We start from the raw sequence: 15716 nt of genomic DNA, 5'->3' as shown, positions 1-15716 counted from the left end.
AATAGTTTATTGTTGGTGTTATTTCCCTTGCCCCAGGAGACATATTCAGAAAGATGTTCCTATGGCTGTTGTCAAAGAGGTTACTGCCTGTTGTCTCTTCAAGGATTTCTATGGTTTCAGGTTTCACATTTAGGTTTTTAATCCATTTTGAGTTTTTGTGTATGGTGAAAAAAAAGTTTCATCCTTTTGCATGTGGCTATCCATTTTTCCCAACACCATTTGTTGAAGAGAAGGTCTTTTCCCCATTGTATATTCATTCCTCCTTTGTGAAAGATTAATTGACCATAGAATTGTGGGTTTATTTCTAGGCTTTCTATTCTGTTCTTTCTATTCTATTCTATTCTATTCTATTCTATTCTATTCTATTCTATTCTATGTCTGTTTCGATGCCAGTACCATACTGTTTTGATTATTACCACTTTGTAATGTAACTTGAAGTCTGGAATTGTGATACCTTTGCTTTTGTTTTTCTTTTTCAAGATCGCTTAGGTTATTTGGGGCCTTTTGTGGTTCCATACAAATTTTAGGATTGTTTGTTCTAGTTCTGTGAAAAATGCTGTTGGTATTTTGATAGGGATTGCATTAAATGTGTAGATTGCTTTATGTAGTATTGACATTTTAACAATATTTGTTCTTCCAATCCATGAGCATGGACTGTCTTTCCATTTCTTTGTGTTGTTTTTAATTTCTTTCATCCGTGATTCATAGTTTCAGGGTACAGGTCTTTCTTTCACCTTTTTGGTTAAGTTTATTCATAGGTATTTTATTTTATTTTTTTGGTACAATTATAAATGGGATTATTTTCTTAATTTCTTTTTCTGCTGCTTCATTGTTAGCCTTCATTATATTGAGGTATCAGAGGGTTTTGTATCATGAATGGATGTTGTACTTTGTCAAATGCTTTTTCTGCATCTATTGAAATGAATGTATGGTTTTCATCCTTTCTCTTGTTGGTATGATATATCATGTTGATTGATTTGTGAGTATTGAACAACCCTTGCATCCTGGGAATAAATCCCACTTGATCGTGGTGAGTGATTTTTTTAAAGGTATTGTTGGATTCAATTTGCTAATATTTTGTCGAGGAATTTTGCATCTATGTTCATTAGGGATATTGGTCTGTAGTTCCCTCCCCCTTTTCTTTTGAGGTGTCTTTATCTGGTTTTGGTATCAGAATGATACTGGTCTCAAGAATAAATTTGGAAGTTTTCCTTCCTCTTCTAATTTTTGGAGTAGTTTGAGACTAGGTATTAACTCTTCTTCAAATGTTGGTAGAATTCGTATGTGAAACCAGCTGGTCCCAGACTTTCATTTGTTGGGGTTTTTTGGATTACTGATTCATTTTCATTTCTGGCAATTGGTCTGTTCAAATTTTCTATTTCTTCCTGCTTCAGTTTTGGTAGATTATATATACATCTAGGAATTTATCCATTTCTTCTAAGTTGTCCAATTTGTTGGCATATTATTCTATTCTGTTATACTGGAATAATATATTAATATTATGCCCTAATATAATGATTTAATAGAATTAATATTATATCATAATATTTTATTACAATTGTTTGTATTTCTGTGGTATTGGTTGTTATTCTCCCCTTTCATTAATTACTTTATTTAGATTTTCTCTCCTTTTCTTTTTTTTTCTTTTTTTTTTTTAACGTTTATTTATTTTTGAGACAGAGAGAGACAGCATGAACGGGGGGAGGGTCAGGGAGAGAGGGAGACACAGAATCCGAAACAGGCTCCAGGCTCTGAGCCATCAGCACAGAGCCTGACGCGGAGCTTGAACCCACGAACTGCGAGATCATGACCTGAACCGAAGTCGGACGCTCAACCGACTGAGCCACCCGGGCGCCCCTTTCTCTCCTTTTCTTGATGGATCTGGCTAGAGGTTTATCAATTTTGTTGATCTTTTCAAAGAAGCAGGTCCAGGTTTCATTAATCTGTTCTCTTGTTTTTTTAGTTTCTATTTATTTCTGCTCTAATCTTTATTATTTCCTTCCTTTTGCTGGGTTGGGGTTTTGTTTGTTCTTCTTTTTCTAGCTCCTTTATGTGTAACATTAGGTTGTTTATTTGAGATTTTTCTTGCTTTTTGGTGTAGGCCTGTGTTGCTGTAAACTTTCCTCTTAGAACCACTTTTGCTGTGTTCCGAAGGTTTTGGACCATCATGCTTTCATTTTTATTTGTTTCCATGTACTTTTTTATTTCTTCTTTGATTTCTTGATTGACCCATTCATTGTTTAGTGGCGTGTAATTTAACCTCCACGTATTTGTGGTCTTCCCAGATTTTTTCTTGTGGTTGATTTCTAGTTGCATTGCATTGTGGCCAGAAAAGATACATGGTATGATTTCAATCTTTTTGAACTTGTTGAGACTTGGTTTGTGGCCTAATATGTGATCTATTCTGGAGAATGTTCCTCTTCTCCAGCTTTTATTACATGCTTGGGTTCTTTTCATTCAAGCTTTAACTGAATTGAAAATCAGTTCTCTAAGGTTGGGCTTAAAATAAGCTCCTTCATTTATTTCCTCTTTGCACAAACATTTTTTACATACTTGTGTGTCCTTGGGAATTTGGAGGACAAAGCATGGACTCTGCTTTCCTGGGGCCTCAGTTTCCCTGGTCTCTGGTCTGAAACTCCTTAATCAGTATCATAGCCTTGCAAATATGGGTGATGCCCTGTTAAAATCATCCCTGGAGAGGCGATTCCAAAAAGTATAAATAGAAGCCTTCAGTTTGTGGAGCAAGTAATGCTTTGATTTGCTCTACTCCAGGATTACTATTTCATCTATGAGGGCAAGAGAGAGGAGCCAGAGGCTACGTACATGATAACCCCATGAGAGCAAGTCCAGATCTCACATTTTGAGGTCGTACTCCTCATAACGGGGTAGGACGTTTCCCATAAATAGGTGAAGATGCCAAAATCATTTCAATTCAAAAAGTGACCTCAATTTGCAAGAGTTCTTCTATTTAAAGACGTTTTTCTCTTCCTTCCAGGGCGGTTGTGCTGGCTCTGGCTGTGGGAAGTGTGACTGCCATGGAGTGAAGGGACAGAAGGTAAGTGGCCAAAACTTAAATGGTAACAGTTTGTTTTGAATTGCCATCGATATGGAAATCATGAAAAACTGCATTAAACCTAACCAATTCATCAGCAGTTCATCTTAAAGCCTTATTACTTACTATTTTGATAATTTCCCCAGAGTGATTCAAATGAAGCAAAACCAGGCTTAACATTATGTCTAGGGGATCTCAGCAGCAGCTCCCCAAAGACTGTGATAATTAGTGGCAGTTAATGCAGAAAAACGGATTCAGTTTCTTTCCTTTTTTGACTCAAGAAGGGACACGTGTATTGGCAGAAAACCTGTCAAGTCAGTAGCATTCTTTGGAACCCATGTGTAAGAACGAAACTTAGCACGTTTCTCAAAACAGAAAAAGTTTCTATTGCACCTAAGGGCTTCAGATCAGTATTTTTAACCCCACACTGGCCCAGAATGATTTACAAAAACAGTAAATATTTATTGTTCCCCAAATGTAAATTGAATTATATTTTTCTAAGCAAGTGTTCCTGCCTGTCATTTAAGAATCACAGACCTGGGTAAATCCTTTTCTCTGGAGGGCAATCAATCTATGTGTTTCAGTTGTTTGGAGAGAGGGTGTCTGCCTGGGTTTCCCCGGGGACAGTGCAGCACCCTGAAACTGCGTGGTTCTGTACATCAGGTGTGGCCGTGAGAAGACATGGCCAGTAAGCCAGTTGGCCTGTGACGAGTGGGGGCCCGAGGCAGGCGGGGGTGTATGGGGCAGGGAGGCCCATGGACCACTGTCTGCTCCTCGGGCGCTGAGGGTGTCAGCCAGGCCTGGATGTCCATTCTCTACTTCATGGCCTGCTGCAGGCTTATCAGGTCACAGGCTCACACTCTTGAAATTCAGAGAATTTTACTGTACAGAAAATGGTTTGGTTTCTTTTTAGCTACTTGCTAAAGTACCAACATTATTATTAGGTTTTAAATACACTCATAGTTGGTGGTACCAGTATTAATGGATAGTTGTGTGTTTTTTTAAATGTTTATTTTTGAAAGAGAGAGAGAGAAAAAGAGAGAGAGAGACAGAGTGTGAGCTGGCAAGGGGCAGAGAGAGAGGGAGACACAGAATCCGAAGCAGGCTCCAGGCTCTGAGCTGTCAGCACAGAGCCCGACGCAGGGCTCAAACTCACAAACTGTGAGATCATGACCTGAGCCGAAGTTGGACGCTTACCTTCTTAACCAACTGAGCCACCCAGGAGCCCCAATGGATAGTTTAAAAAAAAAATTTTTTTTTTTAACATTCATTCATTTGTTGAGAGACAGAGAGCACAAGCAAGCAGGGGAGGGGGCAGAGAGAGGGGGAGAAATGGAATCTGAAGCAGGCTCCAGGCTCTGAGCTGTCAGCACAGAGCCCAACCTGGGGCTTGAACTCATGATACGCGAGATCACGCCCTGAGCCGAAGTCGGACGCTCAACCGACTGAGCCACCCAGGTGCCCCTGGATAGTTTTTTGAACAAATGCAGTATGTGAAAATATATTGATAGCTTTCATTATCAACCGTATCAACTATAATCCACCTTCATGGTCTGTTCATTTTCTTATTTGGGAAGTTTTTCTAGCTAGTTCCAGTGTGCATTTGCAAGAGTTATTTTATAGTAGGGGAAAGTATGTTCATACCACAAGGAATCTCTCTCTCTCTCTCTGTCTCTTTCTTTTTTCTTTTGATCTAACTTGAGTTTTACACATAAGCACACTGAGCTAACAAAGACATTCTTAAAACTATAAAAAGTAGAACTTTCCTATGTCAACAAATAGGAACTGAAGGCCTGTATCAACATCACAGTGTTTTTCTTGTAAGTTAAAGCATCAGGAGCTGGAGGGGAGGTGGCGGTAACGAGTCTCACTCTCAAAGACAGCGGAGTCCATTCCCCCGACTTTCCCAATCTCCCCTCTCATCCAGCAGCTGCAGACTCCGGTGGTGCCCTCCTCCCCCCCCCAACCCCAAGCTCTGCTTTTTCAGACTTCCTATTTCATCCATATGCTTTCCAGCCTTACTCATTTTCATTTTTACCCCAAATCTACCCATTAATAACATGTAACCAGGCAGAATAATCTAGATATAGCTTTCCAGGTATTTTTGGCTGAGTTTTCCGTGACTTGAGAACAGCTACTCAGGGACTTGGTTCACTTTAGTTCGGATTTGGTTAAATATCTTTAGAGAAGGCGGGGGTCACCTCTGAGTCACGGCCAGCATCTAGCACCCAGCCCCGCAAGGAAAGGGTCTTTAGACATTTCTTTTCAAAAGCGAGCATCGAGGAAACCATTGAGCATTGAGGGAACCCTTGAGGTGGCTGGTACACTCAGGTGAGGCCAGGTCTGTGTTTATCTCCACAAGGAAACATGCCTGCTTCCCACTTGGGCACTGGATGGTCAAAGGGAGGAGGCATCGAGGGCGAAGATGTGCCATTAGATTGTGCCCCTTTTCTTGTGATGTGGTCTCAGGCGAGCCTCCCACTGAGACCAACATGAGCCTTGAAATCAGAAAACCACAGAGCGCCCCCTTGGGGGTGGGGTGGGAAGAGTAGAATTCTGCTCTCCCCCCCTTGCTGACCATCAAGAAGATTCCCAGCCAGCGGACCAGACATCTGGGATCCAGGGCCTCCGTGACCTTTCCTGGCCGGCCCTGCCCCCTCAGCACCCTGTCTCTGCCCACTTGGGATTTTTTATCTTATTCCTAAAACAAGACTATTTAAAATGAAATACTTGTAAGCTGTAGGTTAAACCATTCTGAATTAATCTTTTAGAAGACTGTAATTTTCCCATGGATTCAGAAGGCCCCTTGAAATCTAGCTAAATGGTTTAGTATTATGTCTTTTCAACAAAAATTGAAGATGTGTCTTGAGCACAAATATTTCAGGCCCCACGTTTCACATAACATGACCAAGGAAGAAGTCCTCCCCCCCCCCGCCCACACGGAAAGAGGACATTTTAACCTCCAGTCATTGTCTTGAAACTGATGTGGGTCAGTGTTAATGACCTGGAATACCTGAAGTGTGGTTGAGCCGGGATTTCAGATGTGGTTCCCCCTGTCATGCCCTCCCCCTCCCCTCCCCTCCCCCTCCCATCCCGAGGTCAGACAACAGAGGATTTTATTCTCAGCTGACACGTCAGTGACAGGAATTGGTCCTTCTCCACCGCCATCGCCTCCCGCCCATTCTCAGAGTGAGGCCTGGGCATGCTAACGGGGTTTAAATGCAAAATGAGCCGAGGGTGTCGAATCACAGCCCCTAGATCTAGCAGTTCGGATCACCGGCCTGCTTTGGAGCTCCTGCCGGATGGCTTCGCTTCTCCTCTGAGTTATTTTGCTATTCTCAAATGCCTGCAAGTCAGATGAATTTTGACCTGTTTTTTAAAAATAGGATAGTAGGAGCCGCATAACTCTGAGACAGTTAAAGTTACCTAAGTGGGACAGAGTGTCAGCCGCCTTGGAAATGTGGAAATCGTTGTTTCTGACACATGTCTTTTCCACGTCTCCTCGAGGAAAACTTTCACATGCTGACTACTTAGAATCCACCGGCGGACCCTGGAATGTCTCCGGTCTCAGTTGCCAAACCTTTTCTGGCTAAGTCCCGTGTTCGAGGGAGATGTCATTCCTGGGCAGAATGTCTTCTATTCTCCAGTTGCCATAAGTGAGTGTCAATGTAGGGGGTCTTTGGGTATGTTCTAATCTCAGTCATCAGGCTAACCCTGGGTGTCTTGCTCTGCGTTCACGAGGCTTTCGCAGGACGTCAGGGGCCCTCGGAGATGTTTGTCTCCCCACTCCCCTGGCTGGCACGCGTATCTTCAGGTGCTTTCTCTTAGGTAATTCGGGTTTGTACCGGTGGCTTGGTGTTCCTCCGGAGGCCTCAGCCCTGTGGGAACGGTGGCTGCTTAACCTGATTAGCGTTTTGAATGCTTGCTTACTCAGAAACAGACAAAAGTTGAGCTCTTCTTTTGCTTGAGAACCTGCTTTTCGCAACTCCGTGAGATATTAGGAAAGGCAGCACATTCCGAAGAGTTACTGCTGTCTGCTTGGGAACTGCTTGGGAACGTTTGTGTTTTGCCAACATAGAGCTTACAGAAGAAGTCTTTCAGATGTTTTGGCCCCGGGAGCCCCTGTTGATGTAAAACACGCATTCTCTTCTGCGACCCCACAGTGTTCAAGACAGGGAGCTCCCCACCAAACCAGGGGTGAAAGGCGTGCAGACGAGGCGGATAGCCGAGTGGGGAGCAAGCAGCCGAATCGCAGGGGGCGCAGAGAAAACAGGTGCCCCGGTTCTCAGAAAGGAGCGGCCCCGTGGCCCAGAGGTGGCCCGGGGCTGCGAAAAAAGGGACCGCTTCCTGGTGAAGTGCGGTGCAGACATATTCTGTGTCCACTCATGCACCTGACGTGCTTGCCTAGGGAGCAGGGTCACTCACAGGCATAAGGACACACACAGAGCTTACCCACGCTCATCTGAGAAAATGCCTCTTGTGGCCAGTTGATAAACATATTGTTGAAAAGGCCTGATGGTTCCTAATCGGGTGACTCTGGCAAGGGGCTTTCCCCACCACGGTCTGAAGCAGGGTCTTCATGAAACAGAATTGTGGCATTTCTGTCGCCTAACAAGAACTGTGTGGGTGTCTCCTCTGTGTACTCTACCCTGCTGATGCCTCGCTGCTTGCCAGCAGCGTGGGGAAGAAGCCCCGTGTCCTGTGGTTGCTGGGTAGACTGTGAGTCAGAGCCCCGCTCCGCACGCGGGTCCTGCACAGTGTGATGCGTCATCAGCGAGGACAGCCCCAGATCACCCGCAAAGCAGAGAATTTTGAAAATGGAATTTCTGTTGGGCTGAAATGGGTGCCTTATCTGATTTGGAAGGGTGGAGGAGTCTGGCCAGTCTGGAAGGCGTTCTGTGTTGGGCCCTGGAAATCTGGGAGGAAGTTCGCGTCACTCTTCTTGCGGGACACTCTTTTCTTTTATTACGGCGGATGGTTTGGGGCTTCGCCAGCCATTTAGTTCCCATATGTGTGTCACACAGTCAATAAATATCCCACATCGGGCCGCCATATAAACCTGTCTGTCTACATCTTGACATTGAATTGTAGTGTCTGCCCATTCACAGCCGATCTTGGCAGGAGAGGAAAATCCTGGCTTTGGAATGTCAGAGCAAGGAAAAGGGTCGACGTGTATTGAACATCTATGTTGGGTCAGGCGCAGTGCTGAATTTTTTAATGCTTCTTCTTCTTATATTTGTTTTATAGTTGAAGAAACCACCGAATCCAGGGTTTCTCACTTTTGGCACTATTCACATCTTGGGTGGGCTAGTTTTTGTTGTGGGGGGTTCCTTTGCATGAAGGATATTTAGCAACATCCTTGGCCTCTGCCCACCAGATGCCACCAGCACCTTCTCCCCCATTTGTGGCAACCGGAAGGTCTCCAGGTTTGGCCAGATAGATGTTTCCACAGGGGGCGGGGGGGGGGGTGGAGGGGAAGTAAAATCACTCTGGATTGAGAGCCACTGAACTGACCCCATCTCTTTTAGGGAATATAAGGCAAGGCATTGGTCAGAGCACTTCTCAGTTTCCATTGTTCAAGATAAGAGGATCTTGATCTGGGGGATCCCAAGGAGAGGAATTCGGGGTTCAGAATATTGAAGTCTTGAGCAAGCTCCCGTTGCTTTAAAACTCAGTTCACGTGGGGTATGCTGCTCTGCTGGCCACCTGCCTAGGAAAGTGGACCTTCCAAAGCCTTTCTCTGGGCAGTGGTGATGGAACAGATTGCTGGAGAACCACAGAGAAATGGACGTATTCCTTTGGGGCCACGGGCAGACCTCCCAGTTCCAGTTCCAGATGAGCATCCACTGGGTTAAACAAATAAGCACAGGGAGCCACCTTGTCTGTGACACAGAGCAGGTCAGAGGTCGTGTGGCCACATCCCGAGTCCCGCTCCCCACCTGAGGAAGGTTAGGGGAAGTCCAGCCCAAATAACCAGCATTCGCTCCCATCCGGAGGATGTTCATTTCATACGGCATTCAGAATAAAGCCTTTAGGGGAGGGCGTATGGAAGGGAGGTTTCTCTGGCCAGCATTGGGACCCCTTCCTCCAGGAAGTCCTGGTGCATTCTCTGTCCTATAGGAAATCTGTCACCCTGGTCCAAAGGGAGTGACTTTGTTATGTATTGGGCACACCTCCTTGATTTCCCAGGAAGTAAATATGGCTACATTTCTTACACATTCTGGATGTAGTCAGAGACTAGGGTCATCAGCTTATTCATGGCCTCGTTGACATCTGGGAAGAGCCATCTTGTCTCTGTTTTCCACGGGCTGCTCAGAGTTGTGGCAATCAATCAATCAGCACGCACTTCTCAGCCGTTACTTTGCCAGGCACCTTGCGAGAGAGCAAAACAAGCATTTTCAGGGTCCTTCTCTCAAGGGCACACGGTACATAAGGAAAAAGTGTAAAGAACGCGCTGATTGTAATCATGTCTGACTACAAGAGAACAGGCAACACTTTCCCGCCTTCCTGATTCTGCGTGCCCTTTTACATTGGTTTTTCCCATTGGTTCCTGTTGGCAGAGGCCTTGCTTGCTGGGGACTGGAGACACTGGCCCGTGCCCCTGACAGCGCTCAGAAATGCCTCAGGACCTCAGTCACCTTTACGACGAAGGGTCTCACTTTCTCACAACCACCACCGTGGGGCACGCGTTTACTAGTGTTTCCATATTAAGTGAAATTCTTTTTTGAGACAGGGACTACATTGTGTTAGTATTTTTTGGGAATTCAACAGTCTTTCATTTATTTATATATTTCTTTCATTGATCTTTTAATTTATTCATGGCTAATAACAGACATATTTTTAGCCATGATTTCATTACGAAATAAAAAATAATAGGGTGTTTTGTATGTTGTGCTTTATATTATGACCAGTTGCCCTCTTTTCACTCTTAGCATAGAATAATAGATATATTATATGTTATTTTTCTATTATTCTTTTGTCAGGGTATTGAAAATCCCTTTCTCATAAATTAAATTATATTAACCATCATTCTAAATATTAACGGTGTCATATTTATCCCTCGTTAATGTTTTCCTCAAGTAAATGAAAGTAAATATTTTTATATAAATCTTTGAAGCTAGATAAATGAACTGATTTGGACTACTAGTAATGAATTATTGATAATAACGACAATTTATTTACAAAGCACTTACTCTGTGAGAGGCATTGCATTGCATTTGGATCAGGGAGAATTTTAAAATCCAGTATATTGAAAAAAAAATACATTTTTCTACTCATAAGATTTGAAATCTAATCTATAAAGTCAAAATGCAGAAGAGAGTGCTACTTACTACAAAATATTAGGAGGTTTATTTAACAAAATTGTGGTTAGCGTATTTGAAATTACTTCCAGTATTACTGAGACTGATTGGATATCTTTATTTTTATCAGTGTTCTGAGCATTTCTAAAAGGCAATGTGTAGTTTGGCCCTTCCCAAAACATGAGTCTCAGAGCATCTTGAGATGTTAATAGATGTTTCCTTTGGGATGGAACAGGGAAAATGTTCCAAGGACAAATGAGTGTGGGGAACACTGAGTTATGGCTAAATGCTTGTTTGTTGTTTCCGGGCCAGAGCATCAGCTTTAATGACTTAGGATCTTTAATAAGTTTGTGAGCATTCAATGGGAGGCATATGACGTACCGTTCCCCGGATGTGCTCAGTCATAGACCCTTTTATCTCTCGGATGGGAGATAGCCTGTAGGGAAGAATGTTTTGTTGAATCAAGGCCTTCCTTCTGGTGTGACCTCCACCATCTACCATGAGCTGAGTGTATCTCATGCAGTTACTTAGACCAGGTTACCCTCAGGAAGAGGAAGGTGGCCTTTGACTTGTGGCTTCCCAGGGCTGCTACAGGGGCACATGGAAGGCATTGTGCCCAAAAGCACTCAGGAAATTGAACATGTCACATATGCACATGTGTCTGCTTAGCAGTAGCTGAGTTTGAAGGTTGCATGAGTACGAGGACAGGCTTTGCTGGGGGGGGCCAGCTACGGGAGGGTTCCTGGACATACAGAGAGATGTGGAGACCCCTCTTCCCAGGTGGAGTCTGCAAGGCCAAAGACGCTGACCGGTTACACCTGTGCCAGAAGCTCTCCAGAGCTTCAGTTAAAGAGACGTTAGGATGTTTTCAGCGCAGAACCATTGTTAGGAGGCATGTTTGTAGCTTTTGGATGCTTTTGGTGGAGGAAAAATGAGATGGGCTCACTTGGGAGGTCTGTCTGGAAATACATCCAGTTTCTAGTCAGTGTCCTGATTTCATCACCCGTTTCCAGAATCCTTATCCCTTAAAACGTAAGGGGAAACAATTCTCCCTTTACGCAGCCCAGATACTGCTGCAGGGTTTTGTGAACTGCTCTTCCTGATGTGCATGTAATTACAGGCGTTGTCCAGGCTCATCCCTGCCCCCAGCCAGCTGTCCCTGTTCTAGATATTGTAAAAGGGAACTTCTGAGAAATGTCCTTTATTTTTGCCACATGAGGGATCGAACACCCCAAGCGTCTACTTTAATCACTTTGGGAGCCATCGGTATTCGCCGCAGGGTCCCATGGCATGTTTCTTCTCTTCCGGTTAGCGGATCATGTGGGCTAATACACCCTCTTTTCCTTTTCCATGTTTTCTGTGGTGTCTTGTAATGCCAAGATTTTTTCCAGATGGTTCCTATTTCCACATATTACACATGACTCATCTGGCAGAGTCCTCGTGAGAATCAACATGGGTTCCCACATTCACCTACTTTTGTCTTTTTTATAGTGCTTTGAAAACAAAGAGCTTTAAAAACTGTGTTTGAATCCCAGGGTTAAGATACTACCAGTATTCCAGAGGGGAGTCACTGAAAACGGATCCACGTTAAGTGGCTTTATCTTATTCTGCACACAAGCCCCACCATGGACGTCTCATGGATGTTTCACCACTTCAGTACCCGCTGGCCTCCCCTAGCGCAGGAGGGACGCGGGCTATGCGCTCCCACCTTGCACCCCTCTGCCTGTTTCTCTCCGCTGCATAAAGTCTGCCCTTTGTCATGTGCTTCTGGGGCTTGTGAAACTCGTGATAGATGACAATCATCCAAAAAAACCCTAAACCTACATTGTTTTTCTATTTGCACCTCTATTTGGAACACACCTCATCGAGCACAGCTTTAAAAATAGTGATTTGATCTTGTTTCCATGTTTAGAAGGAGGAGTAGGAATTCAATGTCTTGAATGCAATATTGTGTCCTGTGACTTTTAAGGCCTAGAACACCTCATGTGAGCGAGTGGGCGCTGTTGTCATGATGCTGGGCCCTGATAGCCCTCATCTTGATGACTGATGGGGAAAAATTGTTTTGTTTTGTTTTGTTTTTTTTTGTAAATAGGATCCTGAGGAAACATTGGTTGTCAGGAGCCATAGCTTTCTATTTGAAGGAGCCAAATGAGACTGTGTGTTTTAATTCAAGATCAAAGGCAACTTAAAACAGGCCCTGATAAATGCGAACGGGGCATTTGGACTTCTGTCGCTGAACATGGAACACACGAGCACTGCGAATATGTATCTAGATGGCACGTAATGAGAAGTGCTTATGGAGTGTGGGTGTGGACACGGCACCCGCAAAAATGATCTTAGCAGAACCCTCGTCCTTGTGAAGTGGTTCAGCACAATGTGCAATTAAACAAAGGAAGAATTAGTCAGCGGTAACGAGCAAAGCAGATGGCCCCGGGAAGTGGTGCCCCCGTGTCTTCTTTCCCTCTGGCAAACCCATTAGAAACGTTAAAGGTACGGCTCGAACACGTCTCCCCGGTGGCTTAGCTGCCTCCGCTGGTTAACCACATAGTTTTGCAAATGCACGATGCTTATCTGGCCCCAAATTTCATTGACTCTCCATTTCTTCACAGGGGAATCCGGGGAGCTAACAATGAATGAGTCTTGGCTGATTGCTACAAGGCCACCATGAACTCATTCCCAGTTAAAGCCCTTCGGTGGGGGTTCTCCTTCATTAGCACGAGGCTGTGCGGACCCTGTGCTTACAGACCAGCCTCCAAAGGGATGTAAGGTGCTCCTGGTAATAAAGACAGATACGAATCTCTTGCATCCCATGTGATCGTGAGGTTTTATCCGGACATATTTTATGGATGTCCCATCATAGCACATGAGGGCCATATGTGAGTTCATTGATTCTAGGCAAGAAATCTATGCTGTAAGTTGATGTGAATTCTGAGACCTTTAGGGAATGGCTATGTGCGTGATTTGGAAATGGCTTTCCCTGGAAGATTGGTTAAGGAAGTAAGTAATTAAATCTACCCATAAGTAGATCCAGTGAGCAGTTGGAGCCAGAAAACAATGTCCACCACCCCACCCCATCCGCCTTTCATTCTGGGGGCTTCTGTTCCACTTGGCAGTGTGCCGATGGCCGGAGGCGGTGGTTAGCAGGACAGGCATGACACGGGCTCACGGCAGAGGGAAGTGTTAAACAAGCAATAGCACCAATAAACCCTGGACTGAACACTGTTACCAGCTCTGGGGGAGACAGGGTTGTGAGACTGAGCCCCCCGGGGACCAGAGATGAGCTGGGGTGTCGGGTCAGGGAAAGGCAAACCCAGCTTTTCACCAGCAGGCACCTCAAATTCAGGCAGCACTCTCGGGGCACAAGGCTTAGACCCCCAGTGTTTCACATCTGCTCAGATTTGGGGTGGAAAATTGGACACTTTGGGAGACTGCCATGGGCTACTGAACCCCCCACATCCCCATCTCATCTTCTCCTTTCCACCTATGAGACCCCAAATCTTTAAGGGACACAGTTTCATGAAAGTGGTTTGGCCAGAAGCAGAATGTGTGTCCTTCCATGAGCCCTTGGGAGTTATTGTTTTCTTAGGCTGGGCCTCCCGCCTCGGGTCTGGTCTGTGTTTCAGGGACGAGGGTGGAAGGAACCCAGACGAAGCTCGTTCCCACACTGTCTGCTTCGTGACCCGGGAGGCCTGGGAGGCCCGGGAGGCCACGCTGTCCTGTGCACTGGGACACAGCGCTTTTTCTCCTGGTCCAGGGCGTGCTGTAAGCATCGCTGCGGAACCCTCCAGCCCTGGCCGGTGTGCTGCCGGCGTTTGGTGGCTCAGGCCCAGAACGGAGGCGCCGGGTGGAGAACAGCACCTCCTTGGCGGATTCGAGACCACACAGGCTGTGCCCTGGGAGCCCAGCAGGGAGGCCACGACCCCGCAGTGTCAGGAGGGCCCCTGGGGGCGTCCTGCCTTCCAGGGCTCTGTGTCCCCTCTGGATGTGGGGCGCGCGGTTCTTTACCAGAGATGGTGACCTGGCAGCTTGTTGAATGTCTTGCCTGCCAGGGCAGAAGTGCTCTCTGGCTGCGGGAAAAGCTTCCAGTAAAAGCTAAGAATAGTATTCTGAAGTATGATTTGCAGTCATGAAGCAGAGCAGTGGACATTAGATGGCTGACCTGTGCCCAGGAACTCTGCCCCTTGGGCCCCTGTGGGTCTGGGGCCGCAAGGACAGGAGCTGAGGCCTCGCAGGGCGTGGGGCTCCCTCTGGGGGCTCTGAGCACATGACATTGTGTGTGGGGGGGCTGTGCTTTCACAACTCGCTGTGTGGGCACGAGGTGCCTCTTTTGTCTTTCTTTCTAGAAGTTTGGTTCTCCCCCTCCTTCCCGCCACAGGTTTCTAGTCCTTTCCCATTGCTTCCTGCTCTTCCTGTCTGCTCACTGCCCAGGAACACCTCATTCACCTTCCCCAGCCACATGGCACACATTCCCGGGGCCTGCCTCCTGCTCACCTCCTGTCTGTGTTCATGTGCGTGTGAGCCACATGTGCACATGCACGCACACAGCACAGTGCACACGTAGGCACACGTGCACACACAGCATGGTGCACACATGCACTCGCACACACATGCATACGCACACACATACACACATGTGCGCAGATACATGCATGCATGAACTCATAGACACACATGTGCACACATGCACACATGTACACAGTGGGGCACACACGTGTGCACATATGTGCATACATGCACTCAGACACATGCACACACGACACGTGTGCACACAGTGCATACATGCGTGGACACATGCACGCACACATGTGCACACGTGTGCATACATGCACACGTACACTGACACGTGCACACACACATATATACACATGTGCGCACATGAGGAGGATGTCTGCCAGCTGTGTGCGCCCTGTGGTCTTGTGATTGGGTGCACATTTCTCAACCAGATGGTCATTCTGTTTCCAAGGCTAAATCTCCAAAAGGAAGCACTGGCCCCTGGGCATGAAAGGACATCTGGGTCAAAACGTGGGCAGGCCGCCCCCGGAAATGCCAAAGGCCCCTCGGTGCTGCGCCCTTGCCGACCGTGCTGCAGTGAGCTGCCGTGTGAGCAGCAGGGGCTCTGGCGTGTGGCGAATGTCAGGACACCCGGTCAGTCCGAGCGAAGGAAGGTCAGGCCCCCAGCGGCTTGTCCCTTTACCGGCTGATGTCTCTGCCGTGCTGAATGCTTGCTTGGGGGTCTGCAAAGGAGGGGGATGGTGGCTCGGCGGCTGTATCTGGTGTAGCCTTCAGCCTGGGTGTTTCGAGCCTGCTGGTGTGAAAATGTGAGTTTCTTGAGCCCCGTTTGCCTCCGGGTTCTTCTCCCGCTG

At 46.2% G+C, this 15716-nt stretch overlaps 1 protein-coding gene across 1 annotated transcript in view; it reads left to right on the top strand.

Moving 5' to 3' along the window:
- COL4A1 (collagen type IV alpha 1 chain) overlaps positions 1 to 15716 on the top strand; it is a 155848-nt gene that overhangs the window by 61718 nt on the left and 78414 nt on the right. The window contains exon 2 of the mRNA XM_030314060.1: positions 2996 to 3055. Coding sequence (XP_030169920.1) covers positions 2996 to 3055 — 60 coding nt within the window. The remainder of the gene's footprint in view (positions 1 to 2995; positions 3056 to 15716) is intronic.

Source organism: Lynx canadensis, chromosome A1, assembly GCF_007474595.2.
Source record: "Lynx canadensis isolate LIC74 chromosome A1, mLynCan4.pri.v2, whole genome shotgun sequence".
NCBI lineage: Eukaryota > Metazoa > Chordata > Mammalia > Carnivora > Felidae > Lynx > Lynx canadensis.
This window is presented reverse-complemented; position numbering and strand designations above follow the sequence as displayed.